Source organism: Podarcis vaucheri (assembly GCF_965113315.1).
Source record: "Podarcis vaucheri genome assembly, chromosome: 5".
In the NCBI taxonomy this organism is placed as follows: Eukaryota; Metazoa; Chordata; class Lepidosauria; order Squamata; family Lacertidae; genus Podarcis; species Podarcis vaucheri.
In genome coordinates, this window is record NC_138763.1 from 100369645 (window position 1) to 100390641 (window position 20997).

Below are 20997 nucleotides of genomic sequence, written 5' to 3' on the forward strand. Positions count from 1 at the left end.
CACATCAAAGTGCAAGTAGATAAATAGGTAACGCTCCAGCGGGAAGGTAAACAGTGTTTCCATGCGCTGCTCTCGTTCGCCAGAAGTGGCTTAGTCATGCTGGCCACATGACCCAGAAGCTGTACATCAGCTCCCTCGGCCAATAAAGTGAGATGAGCACTGCAACCCTAGAGTCGTTTGCGACTGGACCTAATGGTCAGGGGTCCCTTTACCTTTACCTGACTCTGAACCTACATGGTGGCAGGAACAGGACTGACAGGTCAGTAAGGGAAAACATACTGGTGGAGCACAGAAGCAGATTTCCGCCAGGGGTCCCTTTACCTTTACCTGACTCTGAACCTACATGGTGGCAGGAACAGGACTGACAGGTCAGTAAGGGAAAACATACTGGTGGAGCACAGAGGCAGATTTCCGCCTCTTAGTTCACCCCAGATGCTCCCAGGAACTCTGGCATGGCCCTACCCCTGAGAGGGGATCAGACAGAGCAAATCAAGCCCCTGGATTCCTTTAACGGAATTCCCTAGCAGTAGCAACCAAAAATGAGGGGCAGGCACAGCCAATCCATAATCCCCTCCACCAAAGAATAAACCAATGCCTAACCACCAACCTTACAAAGTTGTGGTGATTTGCTACATGGTAGGCAGAAACCAAATGGCAACAGCCAATCAGCCAATTGGCAAAATTCCTACCGGGCCCCTGCTCCAAAAACAGATGACCCCTAGACAGGCATAGCAAGGTCAAAAACCAACCTTAAATTAAAGGGAGGGAGGGAGATCCGCTACACAATGCGAAAGAGAAAGTACTTTGCCTCACGCAGCCCCTGAAATAGCTCCTTAGATGTCAATCAAACCCCAACAGACAGAAAAATGACCCCAGCAACAAAGGGGCAACCAATGAAGTGCAGAGGACATCCAAACGGGCCCGCCCCAGCAACAAGAAAGCAGTTTAGTGATCTCACCGCAACATGTGGCTCTCCATGATTTGGAGGACACAATTTCCTTCAGATGTGTGACATCACGTTGGTGTCGTTTGGAACCAACGTGTGCCAGGCAAACATGTTTCTCTACAAGCAGGCCTTTGACTGGTCAAACAATCTATGGCTTTTTAAACACGTTTGTGGGAGGGGGGGTTATTGGTTTACTTTGGTGTTTTTGTTATACATTTTGTGTTTTTATGTGGTAAAGTGCCCTGTGATGTTCAGATGAATAATAATAATAATAATGAAATGATGATATTTGCCTGCTTGCCTTGAAAGCTAAGCTGAGGATGCACCTCTGGGCTCCCCCCACCAACCCAGGTGGATAGTCTGAGCTGGGAGTCAACCCCTCATTCCCCACATTCCTTCTCCTGTCCGGAGGGTAGGACCCATACCAATGGATTCAAGTTACAAGGAAAGGGAGATTCCAGCTCAAAATCAGGAAGAACGTTCTTGACAGTAAGAGCTGTTGGACTGTGGAATGAACTTCCTCCAGAGGTGGTGGACTCTCCTTCCTTGGAGGTTGGATGCCTCTCTGAGATTCCTGCTTTGGACTAGATGACTTGCCTTTCACATGTTGGGTTAAAATTCAGAATTAAAAACAATAGAAAACAGGGCAGAGCCAGTGGGTGCCGGAAAGGACTTTAGAAAGTTGAGGGAAAATTCTACTGAGTCCCAAATGGCGACTGATATCATACCGCAAAATTGTGAAGGGACAGATGGAGTGGTGGGCATGCCTAATGCTGGAGAGGATGGCTGGGGGCCAACCCTTTAGGGAGCTGCCAACCCCTTCCTGACTGGCCCAGCAGCCACCATAGCATCTCAGGGCCATGAAGGACCACGACTGATCACACAACAGGGGAGACAAGGGGCCCCTTCTGCAAACTGCAGGCCAGAAAGGGGCCTTCTCAAGCTCGCTCCCTCCTATCATGCCAAATGGCAAGCCACACCCAAAACTGATTATGCACACACACAAAACATCCATAAGGGATTCCTAAACCCATGGAAATACTGAAAGTAACGTTTTCACCATGGTCCTTGTATTCTTCTCTTAGCTGAGCTGTTTTTCCACCCCTTCAAACCAACATAACATCAAGAAGGACCAGGTTCCTTTATCACATGCCTGTGGTTTGTTGTTGCTTCCTGTATCACACTGTTATTGTTGTTTTAGATTGGCTTATTCATCCTTTCATTATACACTACATTATTTTAGGAACACTCTGTTTTAGTCACCCTCTTCAGAGTTCATTCCAACCGAGTTCAAGTAATAACTTGTCTTGGTGATGCAAAAGATCTTAAAGAATATTGGTGTTGAGTTTAACAGTAGCTTGCAGGACTTGTGCCATTCCCCATTACTGTCATGAGGCATTGACATAAAATGTTGTTATATCAATTTACTTTGAAAGGCTTAGAGATTAGGAAACATACCCTTGAAATCCCCAGTCACTTCCTAGAGTTTGAAAATAAAGATAATAATAGTCTCAGGATAGCAAAAGCTATTGCAGGAAAATGTTTTCCTCCCACCCAATTTCATAGCCCCATTCAGAGGTCACAAAAGTCTGTCTGTCTGTCTGTCTGTCTGTCTGTCTCTCTCTCTCTCTCTCTCTGTGTGTGTGTGTGTGAGAGTAAGTGTGTGTGAGAGAGAGAATTTCAGTTATTTCAGGAGATGGAGTGAATTTTGTGAACAGAATAGCTATCCTCCCGAATGCATTTTGTTGTGTCCAGAATTGTGTTGTGTAACTCCGTTCTAAGGGCATTCTAGTCAAAACAAAATGGCAGCAGCCATCCAAATGCAGACAGGAGGAGTGCTACTAGTGACTACTGTCCCAACCACAACTTTTGCCATCACCACCCAAAAATGCAGGTGAGGGAAGGCAGTTTAACTTCCTTTGTTCTCTCCTCCTCAACCTCACCACCAGCTCCTAAATTCAGGGGGTGGGAAACAGTTTGGGATTAGATTCATAAAGGGAAAACAAACTGAAAATGAGTAAGATCAATCTAAGGGTGAAAAAAAATGGAAGTGAGATTCTGCAGTTTATTTACAACATGGAGTGCGTGTTTTGTGTGCGGTGCAACTATTAATTTATTTGCCAAAGCAGAAAGGAGATCTCTTGGGCCATAGGTTAAGACATCACATGCTTTGGATGTGGAAGGTTCCCAGCTGCAGTCCATGGTTATGAAAAGGAAATCTGGATGGGAAAGATTCTTGCTTAACCATTGGAGGAGCTATTGCAAATCAGAGCCAAGAGGAGGCAAGACTTCCTCTTTAGTGTTTTACTACCATTCATATAGATATGTATGGCCTAGAAGCCAAAGACTCAGCTGAACCTTTCCTGAGAAGTCAGAACTAACTATACATTCAGTATATGAGAAGGGACCACATTGACCATCTATCTATCTATCTATCTATCTATCCATCCATACACACACACACACACGCACACACACACACACGGAAACTAGCATAGAGCAAAAAAGTTTTCACTTAGTCATGTCCCTGTTTTTTTTATGCCAAGAAGCATTTAAAAATGCAATCTATTACCTACAGTCTGGAGAATAATAGCCCCAGAAGGCTGTACCATATGATTATACTAAATATATAAATCAGCCTTCAGCCATTTAAGCCAGTTTGGAAAATAGTACATATTGTATTTTATTTTTTTAACTACCAGAACAAAAATGAAACATATTGCAATAGACTGAGTCAAACATCAGAAATGCTTCTCTTGTCCAAATTTATTTAATCTGGATTTCCCTCCTTTTAATGGCTGTTTCTCATTAGCGCTTTCATTAATAAAATTTGTTGAGTTCATTCTTTGATCCAGACACCCTTCCCTTTTATGAGTCTCCCCCCCCAAACAAAAACCTCAGCTTGCCCTTTTGGGGTGTCTGAATAAGTGAGTCCTACTGTTCTACTAATGACATGGGTAAACTGAATTAAATAAAAACATGAATCCTTGGCATTTAAACATCAACCTAAACAATCCCAAATCACCCACAGAATGTGCAAATTAACCTTATGTTTTGGTGTGTTTTCCCACAGCCACACACTTGAGACAACTGCTCTTTTGTGGCAATTGCCCTACATTTCCCTCAACTGTTTCACTTCCGTTATCTCCGCACTTTCCATCCCATAATTCATGGGGATGGATTAGTGCGGCTATGCATATGAGGTCATGAATGTGGAATAACCTCTTTAGAAAAGGGTAATTCTGCACTAACAAGTAAGGGGCCAACTTCTGCTAAGGGTACTGGGAGGAAAATAACATTCTCTGGCTTTCCAGTCTAGTTCTCAAAAGTTCTGCATGCAGAAGTAGAAAAACAAGCCAACTCAAATGAAGTGTAGATGAAGTAACATAAAACTTGGGATTTAGTCTTTTATTATTATTGATTAAATTTCTGAACCACACTTCATACGGGAATCACAGGGCAATATAATACAATACAAAAACACAAAAATGCATACCATGGTAACAAACAAAATTTAGTTTCTGTGCTGAACTGATGGACTAATAATTCATACCCAGTCGTCTCCATGCTTGGTTAGATTAATTATTTCTTCCTTCTTCCTCTGCAGGACAATATTTTTAAGCTGGAAGATTCACATTTTGAAAACGGAAGAGGAAAAAGCCCCTATGACCCCAAACTGCTGACAGCTTCTCTTTTAATAGGTAGGATTTATTTATTTATTTATTTGTTTGTTTGTTTGTTTGTTTTCATAAAATAGGCTTTATCTATAGGTACCTGCTTCTTCCTGTTCCTGATGGTTATCAGAGGCTCTGCTTCCTTATTTCAACATCTTCCCAGGGAGAAATGGAATGTGGTTTTGTTTGGCTGCACCACAAGTGAAGACACGCTTAATCCTACACAACAATAGCAACCCATAATTTCTGATGATAGACATGCCACTTGGGAAATTCCAATCTTTACAATATTGCAATCATTACACTATGAATGTGAACTTATGGACAATGGCAACGATGCAAAATTCTGGTTCTTAAATCATGCACATGGTCTTTGTGTTTAGGGCAGACTCTCTCCTTCAGATTTTCTTCGTTGTGTGCTTCTCCCCGTGCATAAGCAGCTGCAAGAAGGGACATGAGAGGGGGAACAAAGTGGCTGTGCTATTCTCTACCCCCTTAAAGGTAAAGGTAAAGGACCCCTGACAGTTAAGTCCAGTCGTGAACGACTCTGGGGTTGTGGCGCTCATCTCGCTTTACTTGCTGAGGGAGCCAGCGTTTGTCCGCAGACAGTTTTTCCACGTCATGTGGCCAGCATGACTAAGCCGCTTCTGGCGAAACCAGAGCAGCGCATGGAAACGCTGTTTACCTTCCCGCTGGAGCGGTACCTGTTTATCTACTTGCACTTCGACATGGTTTCGAACTGCTAGGTGGGCAGGAGCTGGGACTGAGCAACAGGAGCTCACCCTGTCGCGAGGATTCAAACTGCCGCCCTTCTGATGGCAAGCCCTAGGCTCAGTGGTTTAGACCACAGCACCACCCGCGTCCCACTCTACCCCCTTACCCAGGAATAATTCTGGGAGGCATGGTGCCTGAATAAGTTGTAGAAGGTTCCTGTTCAAAAACCTCACAGGGTCTTGCACTTGCTAGAAAATTGTGGACATGCAACAAAATTAGAATTTGAACATGTGTGGAGGCAATTGGTATTTCATTATCATGAAGGCACAGGAAATTCAAAAAGTGATTAGTGGCTTGATGTTATTTGAGCAACAAAGATATGCATTTTAAAGAAAGAAGATTGCTCCCTATTTTCTAGATGTTCTTCAGGGGACGGAAAGCATTTCAATATGACTTTCTCTTCTTCTACACTTAAGAAGAGTAATTCTAACTTGTAACCATCCCTTGATGCTTTTTCCTGCATCTGAAAGTTCAGGTGATTACTCCCCTGAGGTCACTGCCTCGCTGCAACTTGCACCCTGTATTTACTCAAAACAGAAGGGAGAGAAAGTACGTCTGAAAAGACAGGTATATAAATTAGTGCCTGGGGCAACTTTAATTTTTGGTGCTGCCTCTCCAGAGAGGCTGACTTCCCTATTTGCATTAATATTCAGTCAAGAAAGAATACGATGACAAGGGCGTCTTACGCAAACCTCATGGCACGTAGTCAAATGAAGTCAATGGAGTTCTGTCTTCACACATTGCTTTTTCATGTGGACTTACACTAATACAATGATTTTGGGGTGTTTGGGTTTTCCTCATATTCTCTTTTTTCTTTTTTCACAAATCCTTTCTTCTTGTGTGGAAGGCATATGGAATTGGGGGCAAGGTGTTAAGGAAGAGAGAGATCAATATGAGGAGCAGAGGTGATGGCTTTTAATGTATGCAGGAGGACAGAAAGCTGCCATATACTAGGTCAGACTATTCACCCATCGAGCTTCATGTTGTCTATTCTACCTGCGGGGGCATCCACATTACTGCTTTAGAGAACAGTGACAGCTCTTTCACCCATGGGAAAAGGTAAAGATAAAGGACCGCTGGATGGTTAAGTCCAGTCAAAGGTGACTACAAGGTACAGCAGCGCTCATCTCGCTTTCAGGCCAAGGGAGCTGGCGTTTGTCCACAGACAGCTTTTCAGGTCATGTGGCCAGCAGGACTAAACCGTTTCTGGTGCAATGGAACACCGTGATGTAAACCTGAGTGCACGGAAATGCCATTTACCTTCCCGCCACAGTGGTACCTATTTATCTACTTGCATGGGCGTGCTTTCAAACTGCTAGGTTGGCAGGAGCTAGAAAAGAACAACGGGAGCTCACCCCATTGTGCAGATTCAAACTACCAACCTTTCAATCAGAAAGCCCAAGAGGCTTAGTGGTTTAGACCACAGTACCACCCGTGTCCATAGATATTCACAGCAGTGCAGTGTGCACCTTGGCTAGAGATGAATGGTCCATTTGTGCACCACCAAGATCTCTCTGTCATCAGTCAACCCTCACTTGCTTACCTTCTAACATCAGATCTATCCAGGGGGTCATTGTGACTGTCAGTCTTATACTTGCAGGAATGAGGAGGATGGGGACAAAACTAGAATCATTCAGCTGAACCTGTTACGATTCTGGCTCCCTCTTCTGTTTTTGCTCCCTGATTCCCACCCCACCAGTCTCAATGGCCATCAGTCGCCACCGCAAATTTAGAACAGCTTAAAGACTCCAATCCATGTGAAGTTGTTTTAAACAGTGGTATCTTATCAGCTCAGGCAGGAAAACTATTGAGCAGTAGAATCCCTAATCTGTCCTGCATACTCAATTCCAGGTACAAATATGGGAACTGGAATCTCAGCTAAACAGGAACTTCCCCCACCCCCAAGCCACGTCAAGCCAGGAATTGAATTTTGTAAGCTCAAAACATTTTTAAAATAGACAAATGGGCACACTGCTGTTTTTTTAATCACTCCTAATTCAATAATATTTCAAAATGTTTCATAGCTATTAATTCCTCTGCCCTAAATGTTTCTTGCTCAATCTCCTTCCAAATGGTTTTCATTACTTTTAAGAGCTGTTCATTTATGATAACCATTACTCTGGTGTGTTGAGCAAAATGCCAGCTGTGGCAGAGATGTACGCAGCTCTCAGGCATCTTTTAGCTGCAATTCATTATTAATAGGCTGCTCCAAGCGCATCTTCCCTGTGCATGTCCATGAGGAGGTCTCCACATCAAATTTACCTGGTCCAGGAAGAATATGAGAACATTTTAAAGACAAAACAAGAGTAAGGGAGGAGGGAATTGCATATTTTTCTATGGTACTTTTGTAATGGAGATTATTAATTAATGAACAAAGCTAAGGTTACACAATCTGTTCTTCTTTAAGGACACAACCTAGGCTTCACTTTAGCAAGCTCCACTGAATTGTGGAGCAGGAGCTCTGAATCTCTTGTTCAATGCCCATTCGTCCCAATGATGGATGCGCAGAATAACTTTCCTGTGGACTGTGCCCATTCAGATTTGAATCTCCTACCGTTAGATGTATATAGAAATGTTCGGATTGTATTCCACTAAGTCCTACTCAGATTAAAAAGGTAAAGAGACCCCTGACCATTAGGTTTAGTCATGGCCGACTCTGGGGTTGCGGCGCTCATCTTGCTTCATTGGCCGAGGGAGCCGGCGTACAGCTTCCAGGTCATGTGGCCAGCATGACTAAGCCACCTCCGGTGAACCAGAGCAATGATTGGAAATGCTGTTTACCTTCCCGCCAGAGTGGTACCTATTTATCTACTTGCACTTTGACGTGCTTTCGAACTGCTAGATTGGCAGACAGGGTGAACTCCCATTGCTCGGTCCCTGCTCCTGCCTACTCAGATCAGACTCCTTTAAATTAATGAACCTAAGCTAGTTACGATTATTAACTTCAGCGAGTTAGATTAGCATCAACCAGAATATAAAAACACTTGACGCCTTTGGTCACACCATAAGTTAGTGAGAACAAAGAAAACAGCCTTGAAAAAACAGAACACATAAGAGAGCTTGCATCAGCTGTAGTTACTTTGATATGGAGAAAGCTCTCTGTGCTTGGTTAATGAGACACAGAGACTGTGTGACTCCCTTTCTGCTAAGGTTCCAGTTCCTTCTGTTCCCTTCAGTTACCACTTAGGGGTGTTTTGCTTAGCTCCCTCTGAGCCGTGATGGTGTCCATAACTTAAACAAAATGGAAGGGACTGTCAAACAATAGTAAGTTTATAAACCAGCATAAGGGTAGCCAACATTACGTGTTAGTCCCAAACTCTAGGGAAAACCCAATCTTTGCTTCTAATATTCTCTAATATTGCTCACAATGGTCAATTCAATTTTTTAATCAAGCTGAGGAGAGTTTCAACCAGCAGTAGCCACCATACACAGAGCAACCAAACTTGGGATATTCCCATGCAAGCCCTCTAGTGCATTAAGTTCAATGTTTTTCAGTGGGCACCTTGAAAGGATTAAGCTTTGCACCCATGACATTCTGGCTTCTTCTAGGATGTCTTCCCTGAATGTATGGATACCTTTACTAAGTTCTTTTCTGACAAGGACCATACATATCCATGCAAATTATTAGGGCAAGTAAATAAAAAAAAAAAGTTTTTGGCTCTTAATCAATACCCAAGATATATGCAGAGTGAGACAAGAAGAACATTACATGACCTTTCAGCCAGGAGAGATCTGAATCCCATCAGGTGTTCAGGAAAGGTGCTTGAAGGAACTATCTCTCTCTCTCCCTTACCACTCATATTGTGCATCCTCCAGCTTTCTGTCGCTCTCTAACATGGCCAAGAAACAAAATCCAAGATCCATGAAAATTAGACCAGTATCCCAGAGTGCACCATTGGATTATCTCCCATAGAAATGAATTGTTGCTATGGGGAAAATGAAGCATTGGGATATTGTGGAGGGGGCTGCAGTGTGCCCCCTCCACTAAATCCTGTGGGAAGGATGGGGACCTCAGTGTCTGTCTTTGCACAGAGCACAAACCTTTCACACACAAGCCCCATAACGTGTAAAAAATACTGCAGACGTCTGGTTTTAAATGCACACACACACAAGTACTACATGCATATACAAATGCACATGAATGAATATATATACACACACATACTTTGGCTTCTGAAATCTCTTGCTCTGGGTGACCTCTTCCCCTCTTTGACAACGATGAAATGAAAGCAGCCTCCTTGTCTTTCACTTGATTTATATTGATTCCTCCCAAGTCTCTGGAGAGAGCTGACAAGCAAATGGGGGTAAAGTTAAGTAAAGGCTAACAGAGGCATCAAAGGCATTTTCTCAAGCACAGTACATAATAAGAGCTATAATTAAGTGATTGTCTCTCCTTTTAAAAATAGCAAGTGGCAGATGAGACAGAAAGATGATAAATAGGTAATTAATGTGCTGTTCTCTTTCACTCGATTTTGATTATACCTCCTGCTGGGGAGAAGAGGCCTTGTTGCTTTTAATCTTCTTCTCATTCCACCTATTTCCACTATCATGTTTTCTCCCATTCCGACTCTTATGATGCGCAGCCGTGCTTTCAGCCTTTCAAGGGAAGGCGGCTCAACTTTCCCAGCAGGCATGATCAGACATGGCTGCCCCGCCATGGAAACGTATTCCAAAATTGGCATGGAAAATACGAGCATGCCTTGGAACTAATAAGCTTGTTTCCAACAAAGTCATATTAAAATCTGTCGAGGGCATTTGCTGGGGCCGTGACAAATGGAATACCTGAACTTTAATAACCAGTCAATTCATTCCATGATTTTTGCTTTGAAAGGCAAAGATCCTTATTCAGCGCTCCGTGAGCAGAATCAAAGCAAGCACGGTCATTCCAGTGTCAACTGCAGTTCCCTGTAGACTGAAGAAACAGGTTCAGCTGTGGGCCCACAGGGCTGGCCTGAAACTCTGGCAGGCCAGTTGCCAAGGCCCACTTGCTGAAGAGGTCTGCAGGTACCCAGAAGCATCTGGGCAGAAGTCTGTAGCCAGAACCCTTGAGCCCCCAAGCCAAGTGACTGCTGGCAACCAGAGGCATACCTAGGGGATGGCCAGAATGGCCCCACCAAAGGAGCAGGCTCAGGGGCCCCCAAAATTCTGGGCTGCATCAATAGGAGTATAGCATCTAGATCAAGGGAAGTAATAACACCACTGTATTCTGCTCTGGTCAGACCTCACCTAGAGTACTGTGTCCAGTTCTGGGCACCACAATTCAAGAAGGACACTGACAAACTGGAACGTGTCCAGAGGAGGGCAACCAAAATGGTCAAAGGCCTGGAAACGATGCCTTATGAGGAACGGCTAAGGGAGCTGGGCATGTTTAGCCTGGAGAAGAGGAGGTTAAGGGGTGATATGATAGCCATGTTCAAATATATAAAAGGATGTCACATAGAGGAGGGAGAAAGGTTGTTTTCTGCTGCTCCAGAGAAGCGGACACGGAGCAATGGATCCAAACTACAAGAAAGAAGATTCCACCTAAACATTAGGAAGAACTTCCTGACAGTAAGAGCTGTAAGACAGTGGAATTTGCTGCCAAGGAGTGTGGTGGAGTCTCCTACTTTGGAGGTCTTTAAGCAGAGGCTTGACAACCATATGTCAGGAGTGCTCTGATGGTGTTTCCTGCTTGGCAGGGGGTTGGACTCGATGGCCCTTGTGGTCTCTTCCAACTCTATGATTCTATAGGGAGGCAGGCAGATGGGCAGGCAGACTGACAAAGGAAGAGCAGAACAGACCCAACGCCATTGGCCACGGGAGTCACTGGCCGAGTGGGAGAGGTGATAAAAAGCCAACTTTCTGAGTTCCTGACTCATGGTCTCTTCTGGCTTTGGAGACCTCTCCTTGCCAGGGTGGGTGTGTGGCACCAGTACAGCTCCTTGCGCAAGGGAGCCTAGGTATTCATCTGTGGTATGCAACTACATTCCAACACTCTGCTTCACTTCCTCAGTCTTGGTTCTGGGAAGGTATCAGGCTGATCTTCTGTGTTTTGCTAGAGCAATGTGGTGCCTTGCTTTGGCTCCTGCCTTGTTGACTTTCTTTCCACTCCCTCTCTTGTAGACCACCCATTGACCTTGGCCCGTTGGCCTATTCAACAGAATTTGCAACAGCTAGCTGCTTCTGTCACAGTCCACAGACATTTTCCATCATCACTGTAGCCTAATCCTGCGATGGCATGGGCACAAAGCCAATGCCGTCTGTGCACAGAGTTGCCCATGACATTTCAGTGAGTGGAGCGTAAATTGTGCGCTTGGGAGCTCTGAACCACACATCCTAAATTGGTTGATGTTTAGTAGCATCTGTCCTTGGCGTGTCTTTTTTGTGACATGGATAATTTTTTCCAAATTGTAAAGTGTGGCATACGGGCATGTTCTAAAAGATGGATAAAGGAAGCAAGGAACTGTGGTAAAAAGGAGGGGCTTTTTTGATTGTAAAAGAAATGAAACAAACTAGAATCATAGAACTGAAGAGTTGGGGGGGGAGCCAAAGTGTCATCTAATCCAACCCCTCAGTGCAGGAATCACAGCTTAGGAGGGGGACAAAGAAGAGAAAAGTACGATGTCAAAAGAAACTCTCAGTGAGGAGAGGAAAGTCCAAAGGAGCGTGTGCACTGATTTGAGATGGGAGATGGACTGAGGCTCAACAGGAAGTGAGGAGCGAAGTCTTCTGTTGAGGCTGACACATTTCCTGTCTCTGGGCTTCAAGGCAGGCAGCGCTTATCACTTGGACACCTCTGAGATTCACCAGAAAATAACGTTGCCCACCTAGATAACCTCCTCTAAATAACCAGGCATCGTAAGCAAGGCATATATTGGCAACACTCCCTCCTCAAGTTTTTCTGCAAAAAGCTGGAATGAAAGCGGTAAACATGGAAGGTCCTGAAATGTATATGCCAGACCTTTGCCCGTGCAAATAGCTTTCAACCGTCATGCGTGTTGTGCATTGGCATTCTGTTTGCTCCTTTGTAATAAATTCCGATAGGTTCACTGAGTGGCTGATATTCCGTGCAATTTCATGCAATGTTACAGATGGTGAGCTTTATTCCGGAACAGCGGCAGATTTCATGGGCAGAGATTTTGCCATTTTCCGTACGCTGGGGCACCATCACCCAATCAGGACAGAGCAGCACGACTCCCGGTGGCTTAATGGTAAGTCAGGAATATCGTTTATCCACTTTCCATAGTTTTAAACGATGGCTAATTAATTTTAATGTGCAACACTCATTCACAGTCGCTCAGCACCACATTGGTATTGCCACAAATGAATGAAACTAATTGGGCTTGATTTTATGTGTGCTTTGATTTTAATTCCATTGTTATTTGTAGAGTGTGGATTTTGCCTTAAAATGGAGATGGGCAGCTTCTGTATTATTGAGAGCTGCTATATTCTGTGAACTAAGAGCCAAAAGTATGTTTTCTTCTGCAAACCAATTCCCTGCCCCGACATCCCCATGCACTGTGGAGTCAGACTGCATAATAAAATTGGCACATTTAGCACTAAGGTCTTCCCAGCTGTGAAGCACATGGGCTCAGGCATATGATCACATGCCAATATTTAGATGTACATGTTTCATACAGATATCAAAACGAGAGATAAAACATGCAATTGTAGAATGTCTCTGCTGCTTAAAACTGGGAGACATTTTTTTCTGTTCTTCATTAACAAAGCCATGAGTAACTTCTTTTCTTTTATCATATTGTGATTAAAATTTTTGAGTCTCCGGGAATCAGATAAAAATCTTTTTTAGGGGTTAGTTCTGGTTCAAAGGCCACCAGTTAACTATCCTGCCTTTAAACCGTGCTGGAAGGCCTTAGGCAGCTCTGCTTCTGCAAGACAAACAAATTTCCCAGGGGGAAGTTTCACCACAGACACAGAAAAGGACGGCCAGTGAGAATTGCATTATTGAGCAAGCTGTTGGTATCAAGTCCCCATTCTCTGATTTTGAAAAGACCTTTCCTGTTTCAGTATAATCTGTTTCAACTCTAAAGCTTGAAAGACCTGCATTGGCTCCCAGTACGTTTCCGAGCACAATTCAAAGTGTTGGTGCTGACCTTTAAAGCCCTAAACGGCCTCAGTCCTGTATACCTGAAGGAGCGTCTCCACCCCCATCATTCTGCCCGGACGCTGAGGTCCAGCGCCGAGGGCCTTCTGGCGGTTCCCTCATTGCGAGAAGCACAGCTACAGGGGACCAGGCAGAGGGCCTTCTCGGTAGTGGCGCCCGCCCTGTGGAACGCCCTTCCAGCAGATGTCAAAGCGATAAACAACTACCTGACATTCAGGAGACATCTTAAGTTCAGGGAAGTTTTTAACGTGTGATATTTTATTGTATTTTTGGTTTTTATGGAAGCCGCCCAGAGTGGCTGGGGCGGCCCAGCCAGATGGGCGGGGTATAAATAATAATAATAAATAAATAATAAATTATTATTATAAAGCTCTCCTTGGATGATCTCAGAAATTATGTTGATTGTTTACATAGACACACCAAACAGAAAAAAAGTAGATCATTTTTTTCCTGAGCCAGTCCAATTGGATCTGCTAACATTTAAGGATGCATCCGTTTCCAGCCTTAGAATAGCTCATTTAGCAGGATTAGCTGAGTGCAGTGCAGTTACCTGTGGATTGAGGCTGAGCGTCGGCTGAGATGATAGTTGAAACTTACCGTACTTTTCCGTGTATTAGACAAGGGTTTTTTACTCCAAAATAAAGTAAAAAATGGGAGGGTTGTCTTATACATGGGTAGTGCAGGGGGGGGGACGGGACTGGCAATTGGTTGCATCTGTGAGCAGGATCTAGCGATTGGGTGGGTGAATGGTGTCTGCCGCAAGGGCTGCTTTGGATTGGTCGCTGCTTTGTCAATTGGATGGGTTCATTTGTGGATGTGTAAATGGTTGCTTTGGATTGGCTGCTGTTCTGCCAATTTGGTTTGCGTCGCTTGCAATTGTTAGCATTGGCCAGTTGGGTGAGTGATATTTGGTTCAGCATCCCCCCACAAAAAAGTCACTCAACAACTGTGGGTACCCCCCCAAAGAAAAACCTCAACAACTCTGGTTAATTCTCCCCCCAAGAAGCTCAACAATTCTGTGCCATCTCCCCCCATTTTTTAAAATTTGAGCCCCCCAAAATAGGGGGCATCTTATACATGGGGGCGTCTTATAGATGGGAAAGTATGGTATGTGATCTGCCTACTGCAGCCTCCTCTGGTGGGCCAAATGCAGAAGACAATGAGTTGAACCTGATGGAATAAATTGGGGAGGGGCATAGAGCTAGCCAGAGAGGGCTGTTGTATTAGATGAGTCCCAGACAGAGACTGGAGGGCAGCATTTTTTGGGAGGGGGAGCTGGCCTGATATTATCCACCACCACTATGTTCCAGTGGCCTTACAGTATCCTGGTGACCCTAGTGTGGCCTTGAATGCCTGGCCTTTGAGAGCCTCTTCCGTGGCTGTGGCTCACCTCTTGGGGCAGACCTGCCATATAGACTCTCCTCCCTGAAGGGAGGGGAGTGGTTGTGGGTGGGCGCCTGAGCACCGCCCCTAGCAGGGGGCATAGCCCCCTGCCTCCACCTCACCTGGCTGGCGCCCACGCCCCCCTGGAGGCATCCAACCAGGTGCCTCGGAGGGGGGCGTGTTCAGCAGCCTTTTTGCTGCTTTGCCAGCCTCTCCCCGGCCTCATTCTTCACCGTCGTCGCCGCGAGTCACCCACCCTCCACTCCCTTAGAGTTAGGGCTTAGGTCATTGGCCTTGCTATGGACCCTAGGTTGGTCGCCCTGGTTGTCTAGGGGGCCTGGTAGGAGTTTTTCCATTTGGCATTAGGCTTTTTGGTTTTTTCGCCTACCTCGTAGCAATCGTCACAACTTTTGTGGTATTGGTGGGTAGGTTAGGCATTGGAATAATGTGTTGTGGTGTGTCGAAGGGCTAGGTGTGGCCATCACCTGTGCCTTCAATTTTTGGGTATTCCGTTAAAGGAATCTGGCGGTCGTGTGTTCTGTCCGATGCCTGCTTGGCAGGAGGCCATAGCACGACCCTCGGTGACATCAGGGGGGAGCCTATAGTTGGATGAGCATCAACAGGCTCCACCTACTGGTGAATAACCCCCCCTGTTTTAGAGATCCAATGCCTAAGCCAATACCTTTTCACTGCTGTAATCAATAAAGTTGTGGCCTTTCCATGCCCATTAACCTTATATCATGTGTCCTTGTGTATTCATTTTGCATCGCGGGGGTCGGGTCCTCGAACCACAAGAGCCTCTTTGCAGAGACATCACTTGGGAGGGGGAGGTGAAGAGGCAAAAGGCAGTAGTGGAATTGGGACTGTGCAGACACATCAGTGGAGCCCACAAAGTTCAGATTTTGTCACCGCCTTGTCCCTTGCCTTCCATAGTGATGCCCTTGCTCAGTGGTGAAAGAACCCTCTCTGGCACCCGGGGCAGCGCAGCCGTATGGACTGCGCTTGTGCGGAATCCCATGCATGCACACTCTGTATAGAATGCCGCACAAGCGCAGTCCATTCAGGCTGCCGCTCGCACGGGACGGCCATATGGGCTGCCGCTTGCACGGCGACTGTACAGACTGCTGCATGAGTGTGTGGTACGGAAGCTGTACTACCCAGGACAGGATGGGGTTGTGCAGGGTTGTTAAGGCAGCAGAGAGCATTGTTGGCTGCCCACTCTCCACCTTAGAGCAGATTTATGCCACAAGGTGCCATAGGAAGGCACTGGACATAGTAAAAGATCCATCGCATCCTGGTCACTGTCTCTTCGAGCTCTTGCCGTCGGGACGGAGATACAGGACGATGAAGACAAGAACGAGCCGTCTTAAGAACAGCTTCTTCTCCAGAGTGATCTCGGCCCTGAATGGGAAGCCCGGACTTTGAAAGTCATCTAATCTCCCTTGCTGTATTATACTGTATTGTTTAATTAGTGTTTTTATGGAGCAGTCAAGTAATTTCGTTGTCCCCGAAGGGGGCAATGACAATAAATATATTATTATTATTATTATTATTATTATTATTATTATTATTATTATTATTCTGTATGGACTGTACACGTGTGGCGACCATACGGGCTGCCGCTCACACGCGATGGCCTTATGGTCGCCTTGCAAGAGGCAGCCCATACAGGTGCCTGTACGGACGCAACACGAGCAACGCCCATACGGACTGCAGGTGCCCTCGGTCACTCTACAGCTGGGGGGAGGCAGGTGCCATCTTGTCACCCCTCCCAGAGTGGCACCTGGGGCAGCCCGCCCCCTCCGCCCCCCCCTTCCTACATGGCTGTTCCTTCAGCTCCATCCCACTGTGCAAACTGTGCCTGCTCTTCCTCCTGCTCCTCGTTGCACCGATCCGGACCATGCTGTCAGAGAGGAAATGCCTTTTTATTTTCAATAGCAATACGCAGCCCCACACAAAGCCCCAGACTGGAGTCTTCTTGGGTTCCCACTTCCATCTTTTCTCAATTCACACTTTTCCAGCTGCAGAAGTCGGAATCACAAAAGCTCTGCCTTTGAGAACCAATTGCTGCCCACTGTCACAAGGAAATTCCACAATGGCTTTGGACTTGTACTGTAAACTAAGGCAGAAGCAGCAATGAGGGAAGGGGGGCAGGAATGCCTTTTAATTCAACGGGCACCCTGTGCCAGACATAATGACTCACTGATTGGGAGCCCTGTAGGCGCTAACGCAATATAAATAACAACTATGAACCTCTGCCAAACATATGGCGCTGCTCGATGTTAGCATCTTGAGAACGGTGTGTGTGCCATTTGTGAGAAATACATTGGAAACGGTTATTCCTTGGTTTTACTTTCACTCTAATTTTAGTCAAGATAGCTGGACTTCAGAGTATGTCAACGGGTGAAAAGGGAGATTTTTATTATTATGATTCTTTTGGCTTTCTGTGGACCTATAACCAAAGAATCTTCTGGAATACTATCTTTACTCTCCCCAGCTGATTGATCCCAAGGATAACCTGCCCTAGCTCAGTCATGCAAGTAAAAGCTGCTTTTGTGCTGTAGATCCACACACTGACAGCTGAGTCAGGAGGATTTATGCAGTGAGAGAGCGCAGTCATTGTCCACTGTCCCCATGGCTCAGTGCCGAAACTGTGACACTCCCCTCTCTCCTTTTGAATTGCGCTCACCAGTCTCTCAGCGCTGAATGTGAGAACTGATTTTTCCCAAGTTAGCACTAAGGATGCATCTGAGAGGATCAGGAAATGGAAACGGCCTGAGGACAGAGAGGGGCTAAGATTACCTACCCAGAGCTTCTTGCAACCCCTCTAGATATCAAAGCCTTTAGAAGCCGGAAGCTTTTATGGAATTCAAATGTGTGTATCTCCTCTGACTTACCAAAGGGAGGCTATTGGGTTATACTCCTTGCACGTGGTGCCTTTAGAGTAATAGTTTTCAAACTCAGGGGACCCTTTCCAGGTCGATTTGTCTGCCCTGGAAACCCAGTTCGTTGTACAGCACTTTCTAGGGCAAGTTCTGTGTTCGTGGGGGAAATCAGCTGTCTGTTAGGCCTCTCTTTCTGCAGGCTGAAGGTGCTGTGGGGGCTGAGGAGATCCTCCCACCCCCCATTAAAGTCCTTTCCGGCTATTTTAGGGAACTGAGAGACCTCTCTTCCCCCCTCCCATCCACATGCACACTAGGGAGGGAAGAATCTCTCAAGTTTGGTTCCTCTGTTTTATCCAGTGGTAAATAATAATAATAAATGCCCCATATCTGCCTATGCATGAGGTTGTTTTTTAAAAACAACAACCTATGAAAATTCATATGCATTTTCATGTACACTTCTACTCTTGCTAATTTTAACACAGTTATTGCAAGCAATTTTCCTATAATAAAATGCATTTTGCACATTATTTTTTACTAATGTACACTTTTTTTGTATGTGCTTTTCCTTAATGTGCACATTTTTGAATGCATTCTTTGGCTGAAGAACTGCATCTCCATTTGGATTAGTTTTGAAGGAGAACTGTGTCTCATTTCATATATTCCTTCGGGGAAGACATATCTGGTATGTTTGCATCAAACTGCAGATTGAACATATTCCTCCCTCATCCTTAACACACACACACACATTTTTTATTTTATTTTTTGCAGTTTTTCCTTTTTTTGACAAAAAGGTTCTTAATTTTTAGACAGACAGCTTTCACTGTAAAAATCTTAAGCTCAGCAAATTTCAATATTAGGGGCAGACAGATAGATGTTTTTGTCCAACTCCCTCCACTTCTCTCTGCGAGGAAATAAATGGTTGTATTCCCTTTATGCAGAGCTGAGGTTTTTTAAAAGAGAGAGAGAGAAATGTTATGGGATTTTTTCATCATGTCCTTGCTTTTTATTCAGTTTTGTAAAGCTTCTTGATGTTTATACCATACTCTCTGCGGCTTTAAAAAAAAAAAAAAACTAAGTGGGAAAATAACCATGCCAAGTTCTCCAGAGACATTGTCCTTAAGCTGCTGAGTACTATAGAAGTTGAGTGAGTATTCAGTGAGTGAGAAAGAGAGGGAATGCCCTCATAATTTCACAGCCTTCGGGATGGGAAACATGGCCTTGATCCTCAGTCGTACAGCACTTTCTAGCAATATTTTTCAGTAACTTCCTTTGATGGATGTCTATGGAATGCTTCCATTTCTGGATCCGTTGATCCCTGAGGACATTACGAGAGCCCTCTGCTACCTTGACTAAGTCATCTGAAGTTACAGCCACTGGGCTCCTGCATGTTTAATAGCTGTGTCAGTTTCTGGGCTAGCTCTGCTAGGCAGTCCAAAAAGAGCCAAAGTTGCCAATGGGAAACGGTTCCCCCAGTATCTTTGAGTCAGACGCTTGTGCTCAGTTGTGGTTTATTCCTGAACCCAGGGAAGTAGTCTGAAGACATAAACAGAGAAGTGAATCTTAACTATGTTGACTTCAGTTGGAGAAGAAGCACCACGGACGACGACGTCACTGGATCTTGAATGTCTGACTTGACTCCCTCCCCCTCCCCTCCTTCTTCTGTGACAATTAGTTTAATTAGCATTGACCTCGTCAATATGAATTTCCTCTTTTCTGGCCACCATGGTCAGAGTCTGGTGGGCATTAAGAGATTTACTGTTGACTGCATAATTGGAGTTCATGTGTGTGGTTGAAATGAGTGAGGAGCATTGCACAGAAAACAATGCATGTCACCGCAGCGCGATCGCCTCGGCTGACATCGCTCTCAATAGCTCCCCCTCTGTGAAAACAGGGACTGTTTGCAAATTAATTAGTTTCTGGCAAGAGCCTGATTGTTGACCCAGAGTTTGTAGAGTGGAAGAACAATCAGATTAGTGTGTTCCATACAAAGGCCCAGGGCGACACCGGAGTGTGGTTTGCCAAACAGGGTAGGACATGAATGGAGTGAAACAAATTCTTCTTTGGAGACACCATGGCAAAGGTTAAGTGTGATGTGGCTGGAGCGCATGAGCCATAAAGGTGGGGTGGAGTGGGGGAGAGATGGATTAGATATGTTCATCTGCATGAAGCTGGTTAATGCTAATTGACTCTTGGAGCAGCAGAGACATGGATGAGTGTGAGGCTCTGCAATGGGGTATGTCTTCTAATCGAGCAGTAAAAATTGTCCCAAAGGGAAATACGAGAGAGGCAGAAAGGAAATGCACACATTCAATCCAAATTTAAGGATTTCAAAATTAGTTTAATTGCCTAATCCCTTTCCTGCTCACTCAGAAGTATGTCTGTCTGATAGCAGAACTTTCAAGTGCGCATAAAATTGCAACCACAGTCTGTCTGAAGCCTATGGGCACAATCAGGTAATTTTAATTAAAAACAGCGTAGTCCCCGATTGCTCAAATTTGTATCTGTGTTTTAATACAAATACTAAAATAATTTGACAGGTAATTAATTCTGTAGTAGCTGCCAAGAAGCTTGCTCCTGTGATGGGGTGGTTTTACCTTTTAAAATGTGTAGGTATACTTCAATATTAGGCCGAGCATTTATTTTACTGGAATTGGTATGGGGTTGTGTAAAGTTATTTAAGTGGCATCTCATTAGTCAACCTTTAAAATGATATTTGTGTGTATATGTTCAGTCTGAAAATTATGGGTGGACAGAAAGAGAGAAAAAGTATTGAGAAAATGGAAACAAAAAGAAGACAAGTTCTGTTTAATTACCAGAAACACCAGAGCTTGCCTTTTTTTTGAAAATTACCGGCACCTGCCATGGCCCTACTTTTCAGAAACACTCAAAATACCCAGATATAACTGCAAAGGCTACACAGTGAAGACCTACTGTGTTTTTTCATCCTTCCCATTCATTACACAGGTCAGCTTCCTGTTGAATTTTGCCCAGTGTGGTGTAAAGCTGCTATTTGTGAGTAGCAACGAGCTGACAAAGCTTATTTGTCAATAAATTCAGTTCCTCCAAAAACATCAGGATGATTCATGTGGCAAAAAGGAGGTCACCACCTGGCAACAATAGACAGGAAACAGGAGATAACATTCCCAGGATGCAAACTTTGAATTCTTTTTCACAATAAAACTTTCATGTGGTTTGCACCTATGGGGGTTTTATGATTCATACTTGCACATT

The 20997-nt window shown here is 44.7% G+C and overlaps 1 protein-coding gene and 1 long non-coding RNA gene across 2 annotated transcripts in view; one reads left to right on the forward strand and one right to left on the reverse strand.

Moving 5' to 3' along the window:
* Nucleotides 1–20997, reverse strand: part of LOC309532749 — a 232571-nt gene that overhangs the window by 190615 nt on the left and 20959 nt on the right. The window lies entirely within an intron of this gene.
* Nucleotides 1–20997, forward strand: part of SEMA3A (semaphorin 3A) — a 204662-nt gene that overhangs the window by 126989 nt on the left and 56676 nt on the right. Inside the window, exons 5-6 of the mRNA XM_082223102.1 lie at nt 4554–4647; nt 12465–12584. Of these exons, the coding sequence (XP_082079228.1) occupies nt 4554–4647; nt 12465–12584 (214 nt within the window). The remainder of the gene's footprint in view (nt 1–4553; nt 4648–12464; nt 12585–20997) is intronic.